The 21,222-nt window shown below is 38.7% G+C and overlaps 1 protein-coding gene across 1 annotated transcript in view; it reads left to right on the top strand.

Annotated features, from left to right (window-relative positions):
- Nucleotides 1–393: 393 nt before the first annotated feature.
- MYRFL (myelin regulatory factor-like) overlaps nt 394–21,222 on the top strand; it is a gene marked incomplete at its 5' end in the record, with an annotated part of 174,930 nt that continues 154,101 nt past the window's right edge. The window contains one exon of the mRNA XM_006886110.1: nt 394–491. Coding sequence (XP_006886172.1) covers nt 394–491 — 98 coding nt within the window. The remainder of the gene's footprint in view (nt 492–21,222) is intronic.

Below are 21,222 nucleotides of genomic sequence, written 5' to 3' on the forward strand. Positions count from 1 at the left end.
TCTCTGCCAGATTTTGATTTGCTTTTGGCTTTATAAAAAGAATTTGGAGACTTTTCTTTTTTCCTCCCTCTGTACTCCAGTATTATGACAATAGTGGAGAAATTATAATTCTGTTGACATTCTAGTAACATGACTGATGATACTATGCGGACTATATTCTTTTGTGGAGGGGTAGAGTGAGGATCATGAGTAAAAATTTTCTCAATTTATTCCATGACTACTGGTCATTTTAGATTTTTTATTTATTTTGAGTCAATTTTGGGAATTTGATTTTTTAATTTGCTTTAGCAAGTGTGTTTTTTTTAAATGAAACGTTTGTGCTTTTATTAAACCTCAAATTTATGAAAAGCATTTTTCAAAGTGTTAAAACTCTTTTAAAAAAACTAATTTTTCTTTGCAGCTCAAGGGGCCAGCAGTACCCTGGGGAACCCAGCTCTGGATACCAACTTGCTGGAGGAGTTAATTGGCCATGACTTTGATTTGGGGGCCTTGTAAGTAATAAGAAAACTGTCTTCCACTTGACACTTTTAAAAAAGTTTTTTAATGCCAAATGAGTTTGAAAGTATCCCTTTTGCTCTCTTTTCCAGAAAAGCTTGGGTAGAATTTTATTATTTCTTCCACAAGTCTGGCAGATTTCACAGTGATGTCACCTGGACATAGAGTTTTCTTCACGGGGAGATTTTTGGTTCGTTTGTTTTTCAAAGAAAACCTCAGAATTTGTTTCTTTAATAGGTACATGGCTATTCATGCTGCCCATTGGTAATTGGTTTTGGGAATCTTTCAATGAATTTTTCCTGCGTTTTAATTTCATCAGAGTTTTTAATTCATAAGTAAATGTTGTCCATAATATTTTATTATTTAATTTTTAATGTGTGTCGTTGGATCTATAGTGATGATCCTAGTGCCATTCTTGATCCTGGTAATTTGTGATTTCTCTCTCTTATTGATCAATTTGCAGGAGATTTATCAGCTTTTGTTTTCCTTCAAATAGTTTTTGACTGAATTTGTATCCCTTGTCATTTATTTTCCTGTTTTTGTCGATTTCTGTTCTTATTACTTAGCTGTAATAGAACACTACCAGATTTTTTTTTAAATAATTTTTTTTGCAGGAAAATATTTTTATTTAGTTATGAAAGTTTTGACAAGCTGATAGAACTGTGTAATAATGAAGAAGTATGCTAGAGTTCCGTCACCAGACTACCAAATCCTCCTCTGCACTTTAGCTCCCAGTGACCACTGAAAATTCTTCATTCCTGTAGTTTTGTCCTTTTTTAAAAAGTTGTGTAAGTGAAATCATGTTATATATATTTTTTAGTCTATCTTCTTGTATTTAACATAATATTTGTCACTACTATTTCTTTTTTATGTCATTGAATGAATATAACATTGTTTGTTTACCTAGCCAGCTGAAGAATATTGGCTTATTTCCACTACATGGTAATAAAAAAAAGCTTCTATAAATATTCATGTACAGGTTTTTTCCAAAGTATTAAAGTCGACTTTTAAATTGGTGTTCTGAACATTTTGTCAACTCAATACAGAAGGCAAGCAACTATTTTCCTGCTAGGCTTAGCTTCTTATTCTAAGCATAGCTTTTTCTTTTATTCTCACTCAAGAAATGGACCAATTTTGCCCAAAATGTTAAATTTATGGGCATAGTGCTATTTATAGTATTCCTTATTATCCTTTTGATGACTGAAGGTTAATTTGTGTCTCACTATTTTTGTCCTGAACCATTTTGCTAGACATTTATAAGTTCTATAGCTCATTTCAGATAAGCAGGTTTTTGTTGATTTCTTACTTGGTTTTGTTTTCAGTTTCACTGACTGTGTTCTTTACCTGTTCTTTCTTACTATTTGCTTTGGATATAGTTTGCACTTCCCCTCCCGCCCCTGCCCCCTGCCTCCCAATCTCTTAATGTGAAAGATTAGTTCTTGATTTGAAACAAATTCTTTTTTTCCTAATGTGAACATTAAGAATGACCTATTTCCCTCTGAAGGATAGCTAGTAAAATGTGGATAAAAGCCCAAAGGCGGATGATAGGGAGGGGGACAGGAAGTCTGAGGGTGAAGAGGGGAGGAAATTCATGGGGGTACAGAGTTTGGGAAAACATAAAAACTGGAGAGGCAGCTAGCTATAACCAAACCTGGTGGAAGGCCTATTCCTACCTCTGCTGCTTCTGGGAGAGGCCCATCTTGCTCTTAGAACTGTTTCTCTTCTAATATGCTTATCTTTATAATCCACAAAACAAAACACCCACAAAAAACCAAAACAACCATCCAACAACAAAAACCCAAACAAACAAAAACTATAATCTGTTTCCCTCTGTACAGTTTTAACCACCTCTTAAATTTTGAAATAATTTTCTATCATTTAAAAAAGATTAAAATGTCTTTAAAAAAATTTATATGAAAACATTTCTTTTTTCATTGGCTAAAATTTCTCTTAAAACGTCTTTCATTTGTGGGTTGTTTAAAATTGTGTTGTTAAAAAAAAAATTGTGTTGTTTAATTTCCAAATGTCTAATGCTTTCCAAATGATTCTGTTAGTGATTTCTAGCTTAATTGTTATTGTTAGAAGGCATCATACTTTGCATTATTTCAGTTCTTGTAAATCTAATAAAGTTTCCTTTTATGACTCAGAGGGAGCTTTAGTGGGCTAGTCTGTGCACAATTGTGCTGCAATCCCAAAGGTTCTACCTGTCTGGTTGTTCGCCCATTTGTTTCCTTCCATGTAACTTACAGCCGAGGAAACCCTGCAGAGGGTAAGTTATGAGTCAGTTCTGACTCTACGGCAATGAGTCTGAGCTTTTCTGTTCCACACTACAGTCTTAACGAATGATCCACGAGCATTTGAAAAGAACATGCTTTCTGCTGTTTTCTGGTGGAGCCATACACAATTGAGCCATTGATTCGATCTTACATGCCCTTTCTGATTTGTTTTGTTTCTTTCACTGATTATTGCAAAAATAGTGTTGAAGTGTCCAAGGATGATTGTGGATCTGTCTTGTTCACTTTCAGTTCTATTATGTTTTGCTTCAAATGTTGTAACTCTGTTGTTAGATGCAAATATTTTAGGACTCTTTGGTCTTTTTTGTGGTTATATCCATTGATCAATATGTAATCTCTTTAATCCCCTTTTCCCTGTTCTGAAGTCTACTTTATTTGGTATTAATATAGATTCTCCAGCTCTCTTTTGATGAACATTTGTGGGATATGTATCTTGTCATCCTTCCATTTTTACTTATCTGTATCAGTAGGAGGGAGCTTCGGTGGTCCAGTGTGAAGGCAGATACACTGCCAACCCGAAAGCATGCAGCTCTAATCCACCAGCAGCTCTGTGGGAGAAAGATGGACAATCCCTCCCATGTGGTTTACAACCTCTGAAAACCACCTGGGGGTCAGATATGAGAAGGATCTGACTCAAAGGCAATGAGTGAGTTCTACCTTTGAGTTTAAAGTGAGTTTCTCTTTGACAGAATATTGAATTCAACCGATTACTGTTGAGTTGGAACTGATTCACAGCAGACTTTCAGATAGGTTTTTTTTTACAAACTATAAACACTTCAGAAGGAGCTTTTTTGTCTTTCTCTTGTGGAACTACCAGAGAGGTGTCACCTTTGGGTTAACAGTGTAGCTCCTCCCTATGGCCTACATCACCAGAGTTCCTTGTATATTGGAAATATTTCTCTCTCTCTCTCTCTGCCTAGTGGATAAGGAGTTACACTGCCAAGCAAAGGGCAGGTGGTTCAGATCCACTAGCTGCTCTATAAGAGAAAGATGGCAAGTGATTTACACTCTCTGAAAACCCTCTAGAGGGTCAGCTATAAGTTGGTTCCAAGTTGAGAGCTATGAGTTGAGTTGAACATACATTGTAAAAATTCTAACAATGTCATGGAACAAGTTATACAAGAATTGTCTAATGAGAACCTAATTTGCTATGTAAACTTTCACTCAGAATACAATAAAATGTTTATTAAAGCAACAGATAAATTTAAATACAATATTTTAAATATTCAAAGATGCACAACCATGTTCATCGCAGCTTTGTTCACAATAGCAAGGAGTTGGAAACAGCCTAAGTGCCCATCAACAAATGAATGGATATAGAAGCTGTGGTATACAACACTGCAAAAACAAGAAACTCATACAATATTATTAAAAATGGGTGACCCTGGAAGACATTATGCTGAGTGAAGTATCTCAGTCACAAAAGGACAGATACTGCATGGTGCCACTGTTGTAAAACAGGACTGACATCGGGTTTGGGGGAAGACTGAGAAAGATGGAATAAATAATGTATACTGCATTGAAACAGATGAGGGAGAAAACTGTTTAAAAGGGATATGTGGTTAGGTATAATTGTCATGACAGGTGTCCAGAACAAAGACTGCATAGTAGAGTGGACCTGGGGGGGGAGAGATTGTAAAACAATGGGGTGACTTTTCTTTCACTTTTCAGAGAGAAGAGTGTATGGGGGAGGGGAGGAGGGGTGGGCAGGGAGAAAAGTGCAACAATGAATGCATGGAAATCCAAAGTCTCTCTAAATTTTCATTAAAATCAATAAAAAATGATAAAAAATGAAAGAGACTAAGAGAAGGTAGGAAAAAAGAAAGAAGAAAGATAAAACAAAAACTTTAAAGATAATAATAACATGGTAGACTTAAAAGCAACATATTAATAATTTTTATAAATGTATATTATCTAAACAGAAACAGAGATTGTTGGATTAAATAGATATATGATTGTGATCATTGCCATCAAGTTGGAACTGACTCATAGATGATCCTCCATTGGTTTTCTGAGGGTGTATATCAAATAGGAAGAGATTGCCTCTTTTCCATTCTTGCAGCTGCTAATAGATTTGACCTACCAGAGAGGAGTGGTCTTTAGATTAACAGTGACTATGAACTGTATCACAATGTATATAGTATTCTCATAGTTCTGTTTCCATTGATTTACCCTTCTTGTCCACTTTGTCTTCTCACTTTTGCTTTTGAGTAAATTTGACCATTTGATTTCATATAGTTTATTGTTTAAAGAAGCACATTACCCATGGGTGATATTATTTGTTTTATAAGCCAGCCTATTGTTTGGCAGAAAGGTGACCTTCAGGAGCTGCTTCAATCATTAGGTATTTTAGCCATGTAGGACAATAGTCTGTAGTGTTCTTCTAGGCTTTATTGGTTCAATAAGTCTGACCTTTTATAAGAATTTTAATTTTGTTCTTTTTCTCCCATTCTATCTGGTACTTTCTATCATGTCCCTGGTGAGAATGGTAGGTAGTAGTAACCAGGTATCATATTGTTCTTCTGGTCTCAGTCTAGAAGAGACAATGGTTCATGTGGGATATTAATCCTATTGACTAATTTCTTCTTTTATTCTTAGTTACCTTCATCCTCTTTTGTTTCAGCTGAATAGAAACCCAAAGTTGCCTCTTAGTTACTTGCAAACTTTTAAGACACCAGACACTACTCATCAATTTAGCAAGTACAGCAATTACATTTATTTGTGTAGTGTTTCTTTTTTTATCCCAGTGATAATTCCAGGAATTATAACCTGTTGTTGTTTGCCATCAAGTCGAGCATGACTCATAGTGACTCTAAGAACAAAAGACCTGATGACTTTCTATAACTATCATCATTTCTCCAAGTTCATAGAGTTTCCAGAGGTATTTGGTTTAGGAAGTGGATGCCACTCCTACTTCCAAACCTGTTTTACAACTGGAAGCTCCACCAAACACTGTCCACATTGGGAAACCATTATGACATTTGACACCCCAATGGCTCAAGGTTCAGCATCACAGGAAACCCAGATTACCTCAGTACAGCAAATTGACAAAGAGTGATGTACAAAGTAGAAGAATGTTCCTCCAAAATATAACAACACTAGTCTCACTTAGTGGTCACGTGTCATCAAGTGACCCTATGAACAAAAGACCTGAACTCTGTTCTGTATTTAACATAATTTATGTTTATAGAGTTTATAGAGTTTCCAGAGGTATCTGGTCTAGGAGGTGGGTGCCAATCCTGCTTCCAATCTTAAATCAATCTGGAAGCTCCTACAAACACTGTCCTGATGGGTAACCATTATGTTATTTGACACAATTCAGCATCACAGCAACTCCGTTATTTAGTACAGCAAATAGACAAATGGCTGGCTGTACCACTTCAAGAATGTTCATCCTAACATTAATAACCACAGCACAGGAGCCTCCAGGCCAGCCTCAGACTTAACCTTTCATTACAGTATTTTAAAGACACGCCCAACGAATGATGTTGACTATGATAAACCAAGTAGACCTCCACCCTTGGGTCCTTGCTGGCTAAAACGGGCAAAAGCCTAGCCAGCTGACACTCACTTGTGGAGGGAAAAAGCCAATAACACAAGCCAAACCTAATTTCTGATTGTTGTTGTCTATATTTTATCCCCCACTTCAAATATTGATCTATTGTCTTCTGACTTTCATAGTTTCTGGTGAGAAATTGATAGCTATTTTGAATCATTGCTTATTGGGATGTGATAGATCACTTCAGCTGCCTTCAAAGTATTTTCTTTCTTTTTTCCAACAAACATAAATTGAATACTGTATATCTTCCCCTCCCCTTTTTAAATTGCAATTTTAATAGAAGTTTATAGAGAACTTGAATTTCTATTAATTCATTGTTTGACATTTTCCTCCCTTTCCACCCCTCAGTTGTCTTTTCTCTTTGAAAAAAATTTTTTTCATTGTTGCACAATTTCACCCCACCCCTCCCGCCACTTTGCTATGCAGCTCTTATTCTGTACTGTTGTCATACAAATAATATCCAATCATATATCCCTTTTAAACAGTTCTCTCCCTCATCTGTTTCAATGCAGTGTATGGTATTGATTTCCTCTTTTCTTAGTTTCCCCCAACCTCCATGTCAGTCCTGTTTAACAACAGTGGCATTATGCAGTATTCATCCTTTTGTGACTGAGATATTTCACTCTTCATAATGTCCTCCAGGGTCACCCATTTTGTGTAATATTTTATGAGTTCTCCATTTTTCAGTGCTGTGTAGTATTCTATTATGTGAATAACCACAGCTTCTCTATCCATTCTTTTGTTGATGCGCACTTGGGTTGTTTCCATCTCTTTGTTATTGTGAACAAAGCAGCAATAAACATGGGTGTGCATACATCTGCTTGGATAGCAGTTCTGGTTTCTTTAGGGTATATTCTAAGTAGTAGAATTGCTGGGCCAAATGGTATTTCTATTTCCAACTTTTTGAGAAAGTGCCATACTGCCTTATGTAGTGGTTGCACCCAAGGTATTTTCTTTATCTTTTGTTTCCTGCGTGGGAAACAATGTGTTTGAGCATGAGCAGAGTTTTCTGTGGATTGATGTTGTTGTTTGGGGATTACTCAACTTCTTGAATTGGTAAATTTATGTTTTTCATTTTATTTGAAAAGTTTTCAACTATTTTTTTTAATTGACATTACTTTTTGACACTCTTGTCTTTTTCTTCTTCACCTTGGCCTCCAGTGATAAAATGAGCAGGCCTTTGAATATTATACATGAGTTTCTGAGGCTCAGTTAATTTATTTTCTACTCTTTCTTCTCTCTGTTAAACAGATTAGCTAATTCCTATGGCTCTATCTTCTAGCACACTGACTTTTCTCTATTTTAGCTATTTTGTCATTGAACCCACTCTGTATGCCCTCTCAACTTTCTCTCCTTCAGAGCTGGATAGTAAAACCAGGCATGAATCTTAGTGGCAGTGTCATTATGTGCTGTCAGGTTAAAACTGATTCATATCTTACTCTTCAACTGGCTTCCAGAGGCCCTAAATCACCTAGAGATTGTTCATCATTCTTCAAAGCAGCTGGTGGAGTCTAACCTTTGGGATTGCAATGTAGCTTCTTACCACTAGGCCACTAGAGTTTCCAAATAGCTATGGGGAAATACATTTAAAGATATGATGGGTACCTGCTGTTTCTTCTCTGCAAAGAAATGATCCTTGATAAATTACTGTGCTAAATTACTGTGTTCGAAACCACACTCTGAGTTGTCTGTGATGCTTAAGGCTCTTCATGGGCTTAACCCAGCCTTCAATTGCTCCTGGTCTTCCATCATATTCCCTGTACTACATGCAAGCAGCTGGAATGAATTCATGCAGAAGACTGGCTCGCAAGTATAGCCTTCCATCTCTGGCCTGGAAACAGAATAGTCTAATCTCTCTTTCTTAAGAGAAGGTACAGCTGATTGCATCAGTGTTCTGTTTCATTATCTAGATGACTTTTATAACTAACATAAAAACTTTTGCTGTTTTGTTTTTTTTTAAATAAAAGGAATCAAAATTATCATTTGTTGGATTGCTTTCTCATCAGGATGGTCTAAAATCTGTCATCTGATCATAGTTTTCATTATAACATTTTTCCATTACCCTGAATCAGAGAATTTCACTCAAAGGCTTCCCTATGGTCATGTGATTCAGGCCCATTTGCCAAAAAGGATTCATGTCCTACCTTTGGGGATTGGATGGGTAAAGTTTCAGGTATGCAGAAATGAAATAGATAAGGAAGTTAACATTTTTTATTGTTTACTAAGTATTGGGCATTGCTCTTTGTGTTTTTAAATACTTAATACATATTTATTATATACATTTTATTCTTTTAGCAAATCTGAAAAATAGCCACAATGTTATAAAAATTTTACATATTAGGAGACTGAGGGGGAGGGAGTTTAAGAAACTCTCTAAAGGCCAATGAGTTGTAAATCTAAACCCAACACTACCAACGGGTTGATTCTGATTTATTGCAATCCTCAGGGACAGAAGAATTGCCCCACAGATTTCCAAGGCTATATATCTCGCATGGAATAGCTGGTATATTTTAGTTGTTGATCATTTTTATTTGCAGCTAAATACTTTTGTCAGTGCTTCAAGTAGTTGCTGTTACTGTTGAGTCAGAGCTGACTCATAGCTGACCCACCAGCAGGTTTTCAAAGGCAGTAAATCCTATGGGATTTACATGAGAAGATTGTTCATCTTTCTCCTAAAGAACAGCTAGTGGATTCAAACTGAGTGTCTTTGTGTAAGCAGCACAACTCCTTACTACTAGGCCACCAGAGTGCTCAGTGTTTTATGAGGACTCCTTAACGAGAAGCAATAAAACAAAAAAAAAAACAAACAAATTCAATGCCACTGAGCCAATTCTGAGTTATAGTAAACTTCTGTCAGACTTCTTCCATTAAGTAAATCTTTACAGGTGGAGACTGCCTATCTTTCTTTTTCCTGCAGTGTGGCTGGTGAATTTAAACTATCGACATTTTGGTTAGAAGCCTGATACTTTGCACACTATGCCACCAGAACCACCAGAGCTTCTTACGCATAGCACAACAGATAAAATCAAGGCTTTGGACCAAGTCAGTCTGGTTAACCCCTCCTGAGAATTCACAGTTCCACCCCAGATTTGCAGAATCACATACTACTTTCAGATTAATTCATATTTTGGGGAAATGTGAATTTCAAGAAGATATATTAAATGTATATACAACCATATACTAAAAGATGTGCCTCAGAGTGGATCTAAGCCATACTGTTTACAAAGACTATTAGAGTTTGAGTTCATTAAAAACAGATCCTGTGATCAGATAACCTGTTGTTACTTGATAAGCAATGGTTAGGTGCATGCATTTAAATGGGGCTGCAATAAACTTCCGAGCAAGAACAAGCAGAAACATGTCCAGTCCATGACCGCAAGGGTGTTGAGCTGACTCAGTGATCTGTCCATATCTGTACACTTTGTTCAGACACCCCAAGCTTTGAGTGCTTCTAAATACCTGATTCTTTATACAGGTGAGCTGCGTTTCTCATAGCAGCTCTGGGATTCCTATCTCTTGCCTGAGGTCACACAACTAGTGTAAGTACTGGAGCTGGGATTTACACCAGGATTCACTACAAAACCTGAATATCTTCCCCTCTGTTGTAACCATTTACAAAAAACAGTGACTCAATAGAATGTGGGAATTATGAAACAATTGTCATTAAGATCACATACAAGCAAAATCTTGCCAAAGATTATCCAAATCCAACTAGTACAGTACACCAACAGAAAAGTGTCAGAAATACAAGCTAGATGTAGAAGAGGCTGTGGCTCTGGGATATCATTGTTGGTCAGCTGGATCTTGGCTGAAAGCAGAGAGCCCCGAAGGATGTTTATTTGTTTTATTAACTGTGCAAAGGCGTTTGACTGAATGAATCACAACAAACTGCAGCTAACATTGAAAAAAAGGAATTCCAGAAAACTCGATTGTGTTCATGCAAAACGTATACCTAGGCCAAGAAGCTGTTGTCTGGACAGAGCAAGGGAACACTTGCATGTTTCAAAATCAAGAAGGGAGTGTGTCAGGGATATCTCCTTTCCCCATATCTTTTCAATCTATATACTGAACAGATCATTTGAGGGGCTAGACTTTATGAAGAAGAATGTGGCATCAGGATTGGAGGAAGAGTCTTCAACAACCTGCATTATACAGATGATACAACCTTGCACACTGAAACTGAGGAGGACTTGAAGCACTAGACTCAGAAGATAAAAAACTGCAGTCTTCAATATAGATTGCATCTTAAGGGGGAAAAAAGTCCTTACCACTGGGCCAACAGGCATCATCATGATCAATGGAGAAAAGATTGAAGTTCTTGACTATTTCATCTTGCTCAGATACAAAATCAATACCTTTGGCACTAGCAGTGAGGAAATCAAAAGATGAGTTGCACTGGAAAAAAAATTGCTTTCAAGGACCTCTCCAGAGTGCTAAAGAGCAACAGTGTCAGTCTAGAGACTAAGGTGTGCCTGATCTAAGTCATGGCCTTCTCAATTGCTTGTTAGGTATCAGAGCACTAGAAAGGATGACAAAAGAATTGATGCATTTGAGCTGTGATGCTGGAGAAGAGTATTAAACAAAGCACAGACCACCAAGAGAACAAACAGATCTGTCCTGGAAAGCATAAGACCAGGTTGCTCCTTGGAGGTGAGAATTTTGAAACTCTGCCTCACATACTTTTGGCATGTTGCCGGGAGGTACCAGTACTTGGAGAACGATATCATGCTTCGAAAGGTGGAGGGGCAGTGCTGGTGAGGTAGACCCTGGATGAGATGGATTGACACAGGGACTGTTGCAGTGGGATCAGATGTATTGAAAATGGTGAGGTTGGCTCAGGATAGGACAAGGTTCAGAGCCATTGTTCATAGGGTCGCTATGGGTCATAGTTGACTCAATGGCATCTAAGGACAATAGCAATTATAACTGGTTGCCATCAAATTGATTTGGCTCATAGCAACCCTGTGTATGTGGGCATAACTGTGCTCTACACAGTTTTCAGTGGCTGACTTTTCAGAAACAGATTGCCAGGTCTTTCTCCAGGGGTGGCTGTTGGTGGATTCAAGCCTCTTTGACTAGCAGCCAATTATGGTAACCATTTTTACCACCTGAGGACTCCTTTATTATATTGCCCAAGGATTTTGTTTTAAAATTATATCAGTGACAACTCTATGCCTAAGTGATCTAAGAGATTGCTTACTTACTCTCACTCATTTTGTTGACTACTCAAAGGAGACCCTTAGATTTCTGAGATGTAAATTCCTCCTTGAAGCTGCTGGTGGATTAGACCTGCCAGAGAGGGGCAGCGACTGGGTTAGCAGCACAGCTCCTAGCTCAAATTGAATTTCACAGGCAGATTTTCAAATCTCAATTATCTTTTTTTTTTAAAAAAAAAAAATGAAGTAAGTGGTCTTGTAAAAGAAATGTCCTTAAATGATCTAGGAAATACCTATCCCGTAAAATGTACTAGGAAAAATCAACACACCAAGAGAAAAATTTAATTCATTTATGATTCACTGGTTTGAATAAAGTTACTGAACTTCTTTACCTGCAGGATTTCTTAGAGCCTTTGATGTGCTAATACAGCCGCTAACACACACCAAATCAAATCTGCTGCCATCGCGTCAGTTATGACTCATTAGTGACCAGATAGCATAGGGTAGAACTATTCCGTAAAGTTGCCCAGGCTGTAAATTTTTATGAGAGCAGTCTACTTCATTTGCTTTAGAGTTTGAACCACTACCCTTTGTAACAGCTCGACACCAGAGTTCCTAATGTACACCAGGCAGAGAAATACTATGCAGCGTTTCTCAAATCTGTTTGACCATGGATCTCTTTAGAGAGGCAAGTATTCATAGATGAATACTGGAATATGCTTAGAGGCTTCTTATCTTTCCATGTGACTCTAATTGATAGACTGAATTGAAGCCAATTTTGTCTGCCCAAGATCTGTAAAGGCTGTAAATAAGACCCTTTAATTCCCTATGTGGTGGAGTCTGGGACAGCTATCTGCCTAGGAGGGGTATGCTGAAGTCCTCTGTGATTTTGTAGATTACCTGGCCAGCAGCCAGTTACCTAGCAGGTACAGAAATGAGCTGTGCTGGTCATATAGGGGCATGTCTGGGACGTGGGAATCTGTTTAGAGTGAGACATGTTAGAGAATTGGGGACAGCATAAACCTCTGGGAGACTGTGGTGATAAAGGACAAGAAGTCTGTGTGTGTGTGTGTGTGTGTGTGTGTGTGTGTGTGTGTGTGTGTAGACAGTAATTAATCATCAAGGCATTCCTTATTTTCTTCAAAAATAACCTAAGGTCTACCTGTTTTCTCATATTCACTCAAAATGTGATCTGCTTCACCTGGGAACTAGAAAATGAACATCTTAGGTTCCTGCCATGAACCAATGAATCAGAATATATAATTTTCAACAATATCACCAGGAGATATTTTATGCATATTAAAATTCCAGAAAGCTAGCTTTAGGCCACACTAACACAGTTTCCTTTTCTACCACCTGCCAAGTCTCAAGTCAACCAACTAATAATGTTTGGCTTGGGAAGTGTGTTCAGTGATAGTACATACAGATCATCATGAACTATCAGTGGTGTCCAGGGCCTAGGCTTGGGCTGGGGGAGACCTAGCTAAGGGCACTGAGGTCACTTGTCAGGTTGTTCGAGTGGATGACTTCACAGGAGATAGATTTGGGTCAGTAGAGAATCAGCTGAAAAGGTCATTTCATTTCACTAGTGGTTGAACTTGAGTATCAGGCCTGTACTTGATTTCATAGGATTGAAGGTAGAATGAGGGAGAGGGGTCAATCACCAGCTGCACGTTACAAGCCTGCAGTCAGTAGAACCGGGCTGATAAAGTCTTTACTGTGATGTTGCAAACGAGAGTGAGGTAATGCAACTCCTGTGAGAAGAGCTTGTAAAAGCTGTTTGAGTTCATTGACCAGTTTGACCTCTGACTTTGAACTGAAATCATAGAGAAAGGCTAAACAGGAATGCTAGTTGAAAGCATTACTCAAGACTTCTCAGGATATTTGTGTAAAATGAAATAACCAGAAGTAATTACGTTTTAGGATGCCCTGCGTTTGAAATACCCTGCCCTTTAGAGCATAAACTCTGACTCCAGCTTGATTGCTACCATATGAATTATGTGGAAGAAGTTATTATTTAAGCTCACCAAGCCTACGTTTTATTGCTTGTGGAATAGGGACAGTAATTTCGTTTGGTCGTTGTAGGGATTAGACGAAACAACATGTGCACAGTACCTGGCCAAGAATAGGTTTTCAATAAAGGCTATAGCCTAGTGATAAGGAGCTGTGCTGCCAACGTGAAGGCATGCAGTTCGAGTCCACCAGTCACTCTGAAGGAGAAAGATGGCCAGTCTTCCCTCGTGCAATTTACTGACTCTGAATATCCAGTGTAGGGTCAGCTATGGGTCAGTTCTGACTCAATGGTACACAGTAACAACCACAACGACACTCTTAAAGTAGGGAACTCTGGTGGTCTAGTTCATATAGACTTGTGCTGCCAATCCAAGGCTGTGACTCTTTGGCAGTTTGAGTCAATGAGAGAAAGAAACAATCTCCTTTAATGTGATTGACAGCCTCCAAAGTCTGCTGGAGGGTCCACCTTGAGTTGGCTCAGACATGACAGCAATGGGAAGAGATATTTGTCAAGGACCAAAGGAGGGGAAGGAAAAGGGTCAGGCTCTGTCCAGTTTTCCAACACAGAGTTGGAAGTTAGGGGTGGTGTCTCATTTATCTTGTTTCTTTGCACTCATGTCTGTCATGAAGTAATTGACTTGGCATTTCTACTGTTACCTGTTCTCCCCCAACTTTCTGTGCAGGAGCAAACTGCAGCAGAGATGGATCAAATATTTATTGTTTACTACATGCTCTGGTGGTGGGGTCCAGAGGGAATTTTGCTATAAACCCAAAGTCTGCTCCTCTCTGGCAGTTTCAATCCATCAGCAGCTCTGTGAGGGAGAGATGGGAGATCACATGTGATTTATATTCTTGATGGGTTCTGACTATCAGAAGTTAGTTAGAACTGACTTGGGGACAATAAGAGAGACCATATGCACACGACTAAGACACTACGCAGGGCCCACGCGCACACGCGCGCGTGCACACACATGACCTTAATGTGAATCTCCTCTGTCAAGTTATATCATATTAATGGAAAACTTGGAGAAAATACATTCAGTAGCAACAACTTCTGTCCTTAAGTGATGGGACATGACAGTGAGCAAAACTGGTGAGAAAACCCTGGCCGTGGCGCACCGGGGATGACAGGAGTAGTCCGCCCTGGCAGCGCGCCCAGGCAGTTTCTCAGAAGTGGTGGTGCGTGGTGGTAATAAAAAGGAGGCTGACTTTTAGTAGGTTTAATTATTGTTTTACAATCTCTAGACAGTGTGTTTACTTATTGCCTGCTCCTGGGGGGAACCGTTCCCATGCTCTCATCCTTGGTATTCCACCGGGCCTGCGGCCACCTGACATCCCCTTGATGTTGTTACATCACTCTAGTGGGAGGAGAAAGACAATTACATATAGTACAAAGGCATCTAGTAACGTGAAGACAGAAGTGAGTAACGTGCTGTTGTTCCTTGCCAGAAAATCAGTTCTAACTCCTAAATGACCTTCCAGTGCGTTTTCAGAGATTATAAATCGTATGGGAGGAGATTGCCCCATCGTTCCCCCACAGTGTAGCTAGTGGATTCGAACTGCTTGCCTTTGAGTTGGTAGTGTAATTCCTTACCTCTAGGCCACCAGAACTCCCTGTGGAGTAATGGAAGGGGTAGAAAGTCATGAGTGGAGGAAGGTGGCTATTTTACATTAATGGCGAGGAAGGCCGTTATAGCCTAAAGGAATCTTGATGGCACCGTGGGTAAGACACTTGACTGCTAAACAAAACGTTGGCAGTTTGAATCCACTAGCTCCCCTTCAGAAGAAAGATGAGGCAGCCCGCTTCTGTAAAGATTCACATGCAAACCCCACGGGCACGTCCACTCTGTCCCACACAGTTCCTATGACTTGGCTGTTGTTAGGTACAGTCCTGTCAACTCTGACTCATAGCAACCCCATACACAACCGATTTGAACCCCGTTCCATCCTGCCTCATCGTCTCTGACACACTCGAGACCCTCACTGCAGTCTTTGTGTCAATCCTTTTGTTTAAGGGCCTTCCTTTCTGTTGCTGACTCCTCCACTTATCAAGGATGCTTTCCCTTTCTAAGGAATGTTGTGTGCTGTTGAGTCAGAACCAACTCAGAGCTGATCCTCTAGCTGGCTTTCAGAGGCAGTAAATCACATGGGAGAAGATGGCCCATCCTTTTCCTGCAGAGCAGATATTGGATTCGAACCATGTACCTTTGAGATTACAGCACAGCTTCTTACCAGTAGACCAGTAGAGCTCCCTTCTAAGGGATAGGCCCTCTAGGGAATGTTGTGTTTTCTCGAGTTGGAACAGACTCATAGCTGACGCTCCAGTAGATTTTCAGGAGCAGTAAGTCACACTGGAGGAGACTGCCCATCCTTCTCCCTCAGAGCACCTGGTGAATTTTAATCTCATGCCTTTGGAATGACAGCACAGCTTCTTGGCACTAGAATAAACTAGGAAAAACATGCTCAAAGTATGTAAGATGAAGCGTCACCATCCTTGCCTCTAAGGATTGAAACAGGCCCTATATCAGGATTTGCTGATTATTATTTTTTTCTTCTGACAAACAGCTCATTATGTTGAAGTAAACCCAGACTACAGTGTTTTTCTTGAAGTTAATAATTGCCTGGGTTAAACAGTTCACTTACTTTTAAATGTACTTCTCTTTGATTTCCTGAAATTTCCAAATTTCTGTGGATGCTAAAATACATCAGCTTTCTTTTGTTCTTAAAGACATCCTTCAAAAAAGCTATTTCTTTACTGACTTTTTTGTCCTGTCAGTTTGTTCTATCAGCTTCTATGAGATGGGTGTTGTAATCTACAACTATGGCTATGCCATTATCCAATGCTCTTTTTAATTCTGTCATTTTATTTTAAAATCCTGTTATTAGTATATAATGAATCATGAGTTTTAGGCATGCTTAATGAAATGACTCATTATCATTACAAACTGTCCCTCTTTATGTGATAATGCTCTTTATCTTGAAATCTATTTTAGCAGATTGATAGTCATATAGCCACTTCTGTCTAATGCTTATAGTTTTCATGTCACTTTTCCCCCCCAACCTACCTAAACATATCTAACTTTCAACATATCTAAGTCTTTCTTGCAGGTAACATCTAGATGAGTCTCTTCTAGAAGAAAATACCTACCTTTTAAATGGAGTCCTTAGTTTATTTATACTTAATGTGTTTATTGATGTATTGATTTGTTATTGTTGTTATATGGCATTAAGTCAACTGTGATTCATGAGACCCTATTGCTCTGAAGTCTGCCCTGTCCTGAGCTAGTCTCACTGACTCTGACACACCTACCCCCAATACCCTAGTCACTAAATCAATCCATTTCAACTGAGGTCTTCCTCTCCTGCTCTGTCCCTCCATCCTTCCAAGCATGATGTCCTTACTCAAGGACTGCTCTCCTGGCCACATACCCAAATTATGTGAGATGGAGATTCAAAATCCTAGCCTTCAAGAAGAGAGTTGGTTTCACCCTCTCCAACACAGACCTATTTGTTTTCTTAGTAGCTCATGGTATGTTCAAGGCTCTCTTTCAGCATCACAACTCAAAGGCATTAATTCTTCCTCTGTTGTCCTTAGTCATTATCCAGCTCTCTGATGCATAGCAAGTAATTCCAAAGACCATGGACTGGATCAGCACATCTTAGTCTCTAGAATGACATCGTTGCTTCTCAGGATTCTGGAAAGGTTTACTTAATGCAATTCGCCTTTTGATTCCCTGACTGCTGGTGCCAAGAGTGTTGATTATAAAGCCGAGCAAGCAGTAACTGTTATCAACCTCAATCTCTTCATCCATCATGGTGCTGCCAATTAGCCCAGTGGTGAGAATCTTTGTCTTCTTGATCTTGAGCTTCACTCTATATTGAAGAATACAGTCCTTGACCCTTCTGCAGCAAGTGCTTCAGGTCCTTCTCAGTTTCAGCAAGCAAGGTTGTGTCATCTGAATAATGTAGGTTGTTGATGAATCTTCCTCCAATCCTGGTGCCACATTCCTCCTCATAAAGCCCTGCCTCCTGAATGATCTGTTCTGCAAATAGATTGAAAAGATATGCAGACAGGATACATCTCTGATGCACTCCTTTCCAAATTTTGAGCCATGCAGTGTTTCCCTGCTATGTTCTGAGAACTGCTTCCTGGTCTAAATATAGGTTTCACAAAAGCACAATCAAGTGTTCTGGGACTCCCATTCTTTTTAAGATTAACCACAATTTGTTGTGATTTATGCAGTCAAATGCCTTTGCATAGTCAATGAAACACAGATAGATACCCTCGGGTACTCTTTGCTTTCTGCCAAGATCCATCTGACATTGGCAATAATGTGTCTAGTGCCACAGCCTCTTCTAAACCCAGTTTGTAATTAGGCCTTAATGATAGTGTTTGTCTTTTCATGTTCTATAACTTCTTTCCTGGTTTCTTTTGCATTTTTAAATTAACTTTATGATTACATTAATTTTATTTTTTACTTTATACTTTTTGCATTATTTAATTTTTCAGTGTACTTAAGGTTAATTATTATTTACCATTTTACATAAATTAAACTACAACTGTGTGTGGCATATTCTTTATACTATAATTTTACTTTATTTTATTTTAGAAGAAAGGTAAGAACATTTATTTAGGCATGAATTTTCATCTCAGGTCCAAAGACAGATCAACTAGCTCCAACAGCATCTCTTATTAGGACCAGGCACCATATGGCAAACTTTCTCAAGTTTGGATTCTATTGCTCAAGTGTTTTTGTTTTTTTAATTTTGATTTTAACAAAATTTTACGGAGAAGTTGGATTTTCATTCACTGAATGTTGCACATTTTCCTCCATTCCCCCTTCCCCAGTTCACTTTCTATTTTTTTTAAATATTCATTCATTGTTACGCAGTTTTCTGCCTTATCATTTCCCTTCCCCCTTCCCCAGTCTTCTTTGGGATGTACCTCTTATTCTGGACCTTTGTTTGACATATAATGAATGCCTAATTATACACTTGTTCTAAACAGTTCTCTCCCTCATCTATTTCAATGCACTGTTGTTCATTATCTATCCACTTTTCCCCTATTCTCCTCTCAACCCCCCATATCAGTCCTGCTTCATAACAGTGGTGTTCTGCAGTTTTTATGCTTTTGAGACTGAGATATTTCATGTAGCATAATGTCCTCCAGGGTCACCCATGTTGTGTAATGTTTTATGAGTTCCTTATTTTTCAGTGCTGGAGAGCATTCCATTGTGTGATTATACTGTAGTTTTTCTATCCATTTGTTTGTTGATAGGCTTTTAAGCTGTTTCCGTCTCTTTGCTATCGTGAATAACACAGTCATAAACATAGGTGTTCATGTATTTGTTTGGATGGCACTTCTGATTTCTTTCGGAAATATTGTCAGCAGTGCAATTGCTGGGTCAAATGATATTTCTATTTCCAACTTTTTTGAGAAAGTGCCAAACTGCCTTCCATAGTGGTTGAACCATTTTACACTCCCACTAGCAGTGAATAAGGGTTCCAATCTTTCTACAACTTTATAAGCATTTGTTGTTTGCTGCTCTGTTAAACTTTGCTATTGTTGCTGGTATGCTATAATTTTCTTAAGTTGTTTTTGTTGTTAGGTGCCAGGGAATCAAGTACAATTTATTAGTGATCCTGTGAACAAATCTGAACCCTGCCCATCCTCACAATCTCTGACACACTTGAGCCCATTGCTGCAGTCACTGAGTCAATCCACCTGGTTGAAGATCTTCCTCTCTTTTGCCTTCCCTCTAACCTTCCCGAATATGACATACCTTTTTAAGGATATCCTAGCAGCATGTCCAAAGTATGTGAGATGATTTTGGATCTAAGTGAGATGAAGTTGTTGACAGTTTCAGTCTTCTCTCCAACTCTCATGATGTTGCCTATTGGTACAGTGGTGAGAATTTTTATTTTCTTGATAGTAAGATCTAATCTGCATTGAAGACTGTGGTCTTAGATCTTCTGCAGCAAGCGTTTTGAGTCCTCCTCACTTTCAGCAATCAAGGTTGTGCCATCCATGTAATGAAGATTATTGATGAGTTTTTGTCCACTCCTTCATGCCACATTCTTCACAGAGGAGGAGGTCGGGCCATCTCCTTCTTAAACAACAGGCCTCTGAAAACCCTATGAATTTTAGAGGAACAGAGATAGTTACAGTATTTTCATAAGTAGTATACCTTTATACATTACAAAGCAGAAAAAAAATAACGTGATGTTTTCTTTAAACAAAAATTTTTAGTACATTCAAGAGTTTATACTTTTTATCAGTGGGAAGGCCAAGTCTGTTAAAAAGCTTACCAGTCACATCAGAAGCAGAATAGCTCTTTAGGATTCTTGTGCATTTTTATGTCTCTGGTTGTCTGTCCTGTTTGCAATGTTAAAGGCTTGAAACAGGGTGGTCCTTTGCTTGTTCCTATTTCAGAAGCTCTGTTATCAAACCATTATTCTTCGTGGATGTGACCAGGCATGGATTTGTTATTCCCATGAATGAATTGAAAATACAATTTTTCCTTTTGAGGACATTCAATTTTTCTAGGGATTAACCTGTGTGAAATCTGTGCAGATGCATGCAAAATAGAGTTAGGGAAGTGCCTCATGGTTCAGCATACAGACTTTTAATTAGGCATTTTCACTGGTAGCCCAGGAGCTCATCCGTGACCTCAGTAGTGGCGGGCAATTCTGTATCTAGTCTCATTGGCCTAATTTTCTCAGAGAGGAATCCTTTTCAATTGCTTTGAGTGAAGGAGGCAGTTGCCTAATGGTGCCCAGGGGAAGAAGTCTGTGTAAAGACTCAACTGTTTATTAATCAAACTTTCTACTAGCCCTTTTGTTAATAGCTCAGTCCTCACTGCAGAATCCAGAAGTTCCTGGGTGACTGATGTTTTGAGCTTTTCTGAAGTCAGCTCCAACTCCACCTCACACAACAGCAACAATGTGCTCTGCATTCATCCTATTTTCTTTGCCACAGTATTATTGAAATATGGTTTGCTATGGTCTCCTCCCCTGTAATCTTTGTCCTTTTGTATTTGTGCTTCTTTATTTCATTTGGATGGAATTTTTGGAAGGGAATGAGTGCATGTTCTCCTTTCCCTTACGAATGTTGTTGTTGTTAAGTGCCGTCGAGTTGCAGGTGACTCATAGCGACCCCATGAAGGAGAGTTCTCGATGCTTGGGTGCCTTTCATCCTCTCTCCAGGTTCATAGGGTTTCTGGAGGCAAGCTATTACGAAAGTGGATGCCACTCCTCCTTCCAAGTTCCCTTATGAATAGGAAGAGAAAAACTTATAAAGGACCAATTTGAGGAGAAAACATTATTTTTTTTTTCAAATGAAAAATACCCAGAGTTTTCTCTGTAGGTATTAGGCTAGAATCTTAGCCAATGAAGAAAAAAACAAGAGGACTTTCTCTCTAAGCAAGAGGATCCAGTAGGTGAGGTTTGTGGTAATTGTGCCTGATTTAGAATCCCAGACTTCCTTAGCAATAAGGGACTAGTACATCTTTTAGAACAATGATTTCAACATTTTACCTGATACCTGATACCTGAATATAGAAAACTGATAAAGCTGTGATTTCCATCCCACCTCCAATAGCTATTTGAAGATATTTTGTAAAGGTTCTGACACTCCATTCTTGAGCTTTGTGCTTTCCCAGAGCACAGATGGAAAATTACTGCTTTATTGTCATTGTTACAAGCT

This window comes from Elephantulus edwardii, unplaced genomic scaffold (genome assembly GCF_000299155.1).
Source record: "Elephantulus edwardii isolate Elephantulus edwardi_28Jun2011 unplaced genomic scaffold, EleEdw1.0 scaffold00047, whole genome shotgun sequence".
NCBI classification, from domain to species: domain Eukaryota; kingdom Metazoa; phylum Chordata; class Mammalia; order Macroscelidea; family Macroscelididae; genus Elephantulus; species Elephantulus edwardii.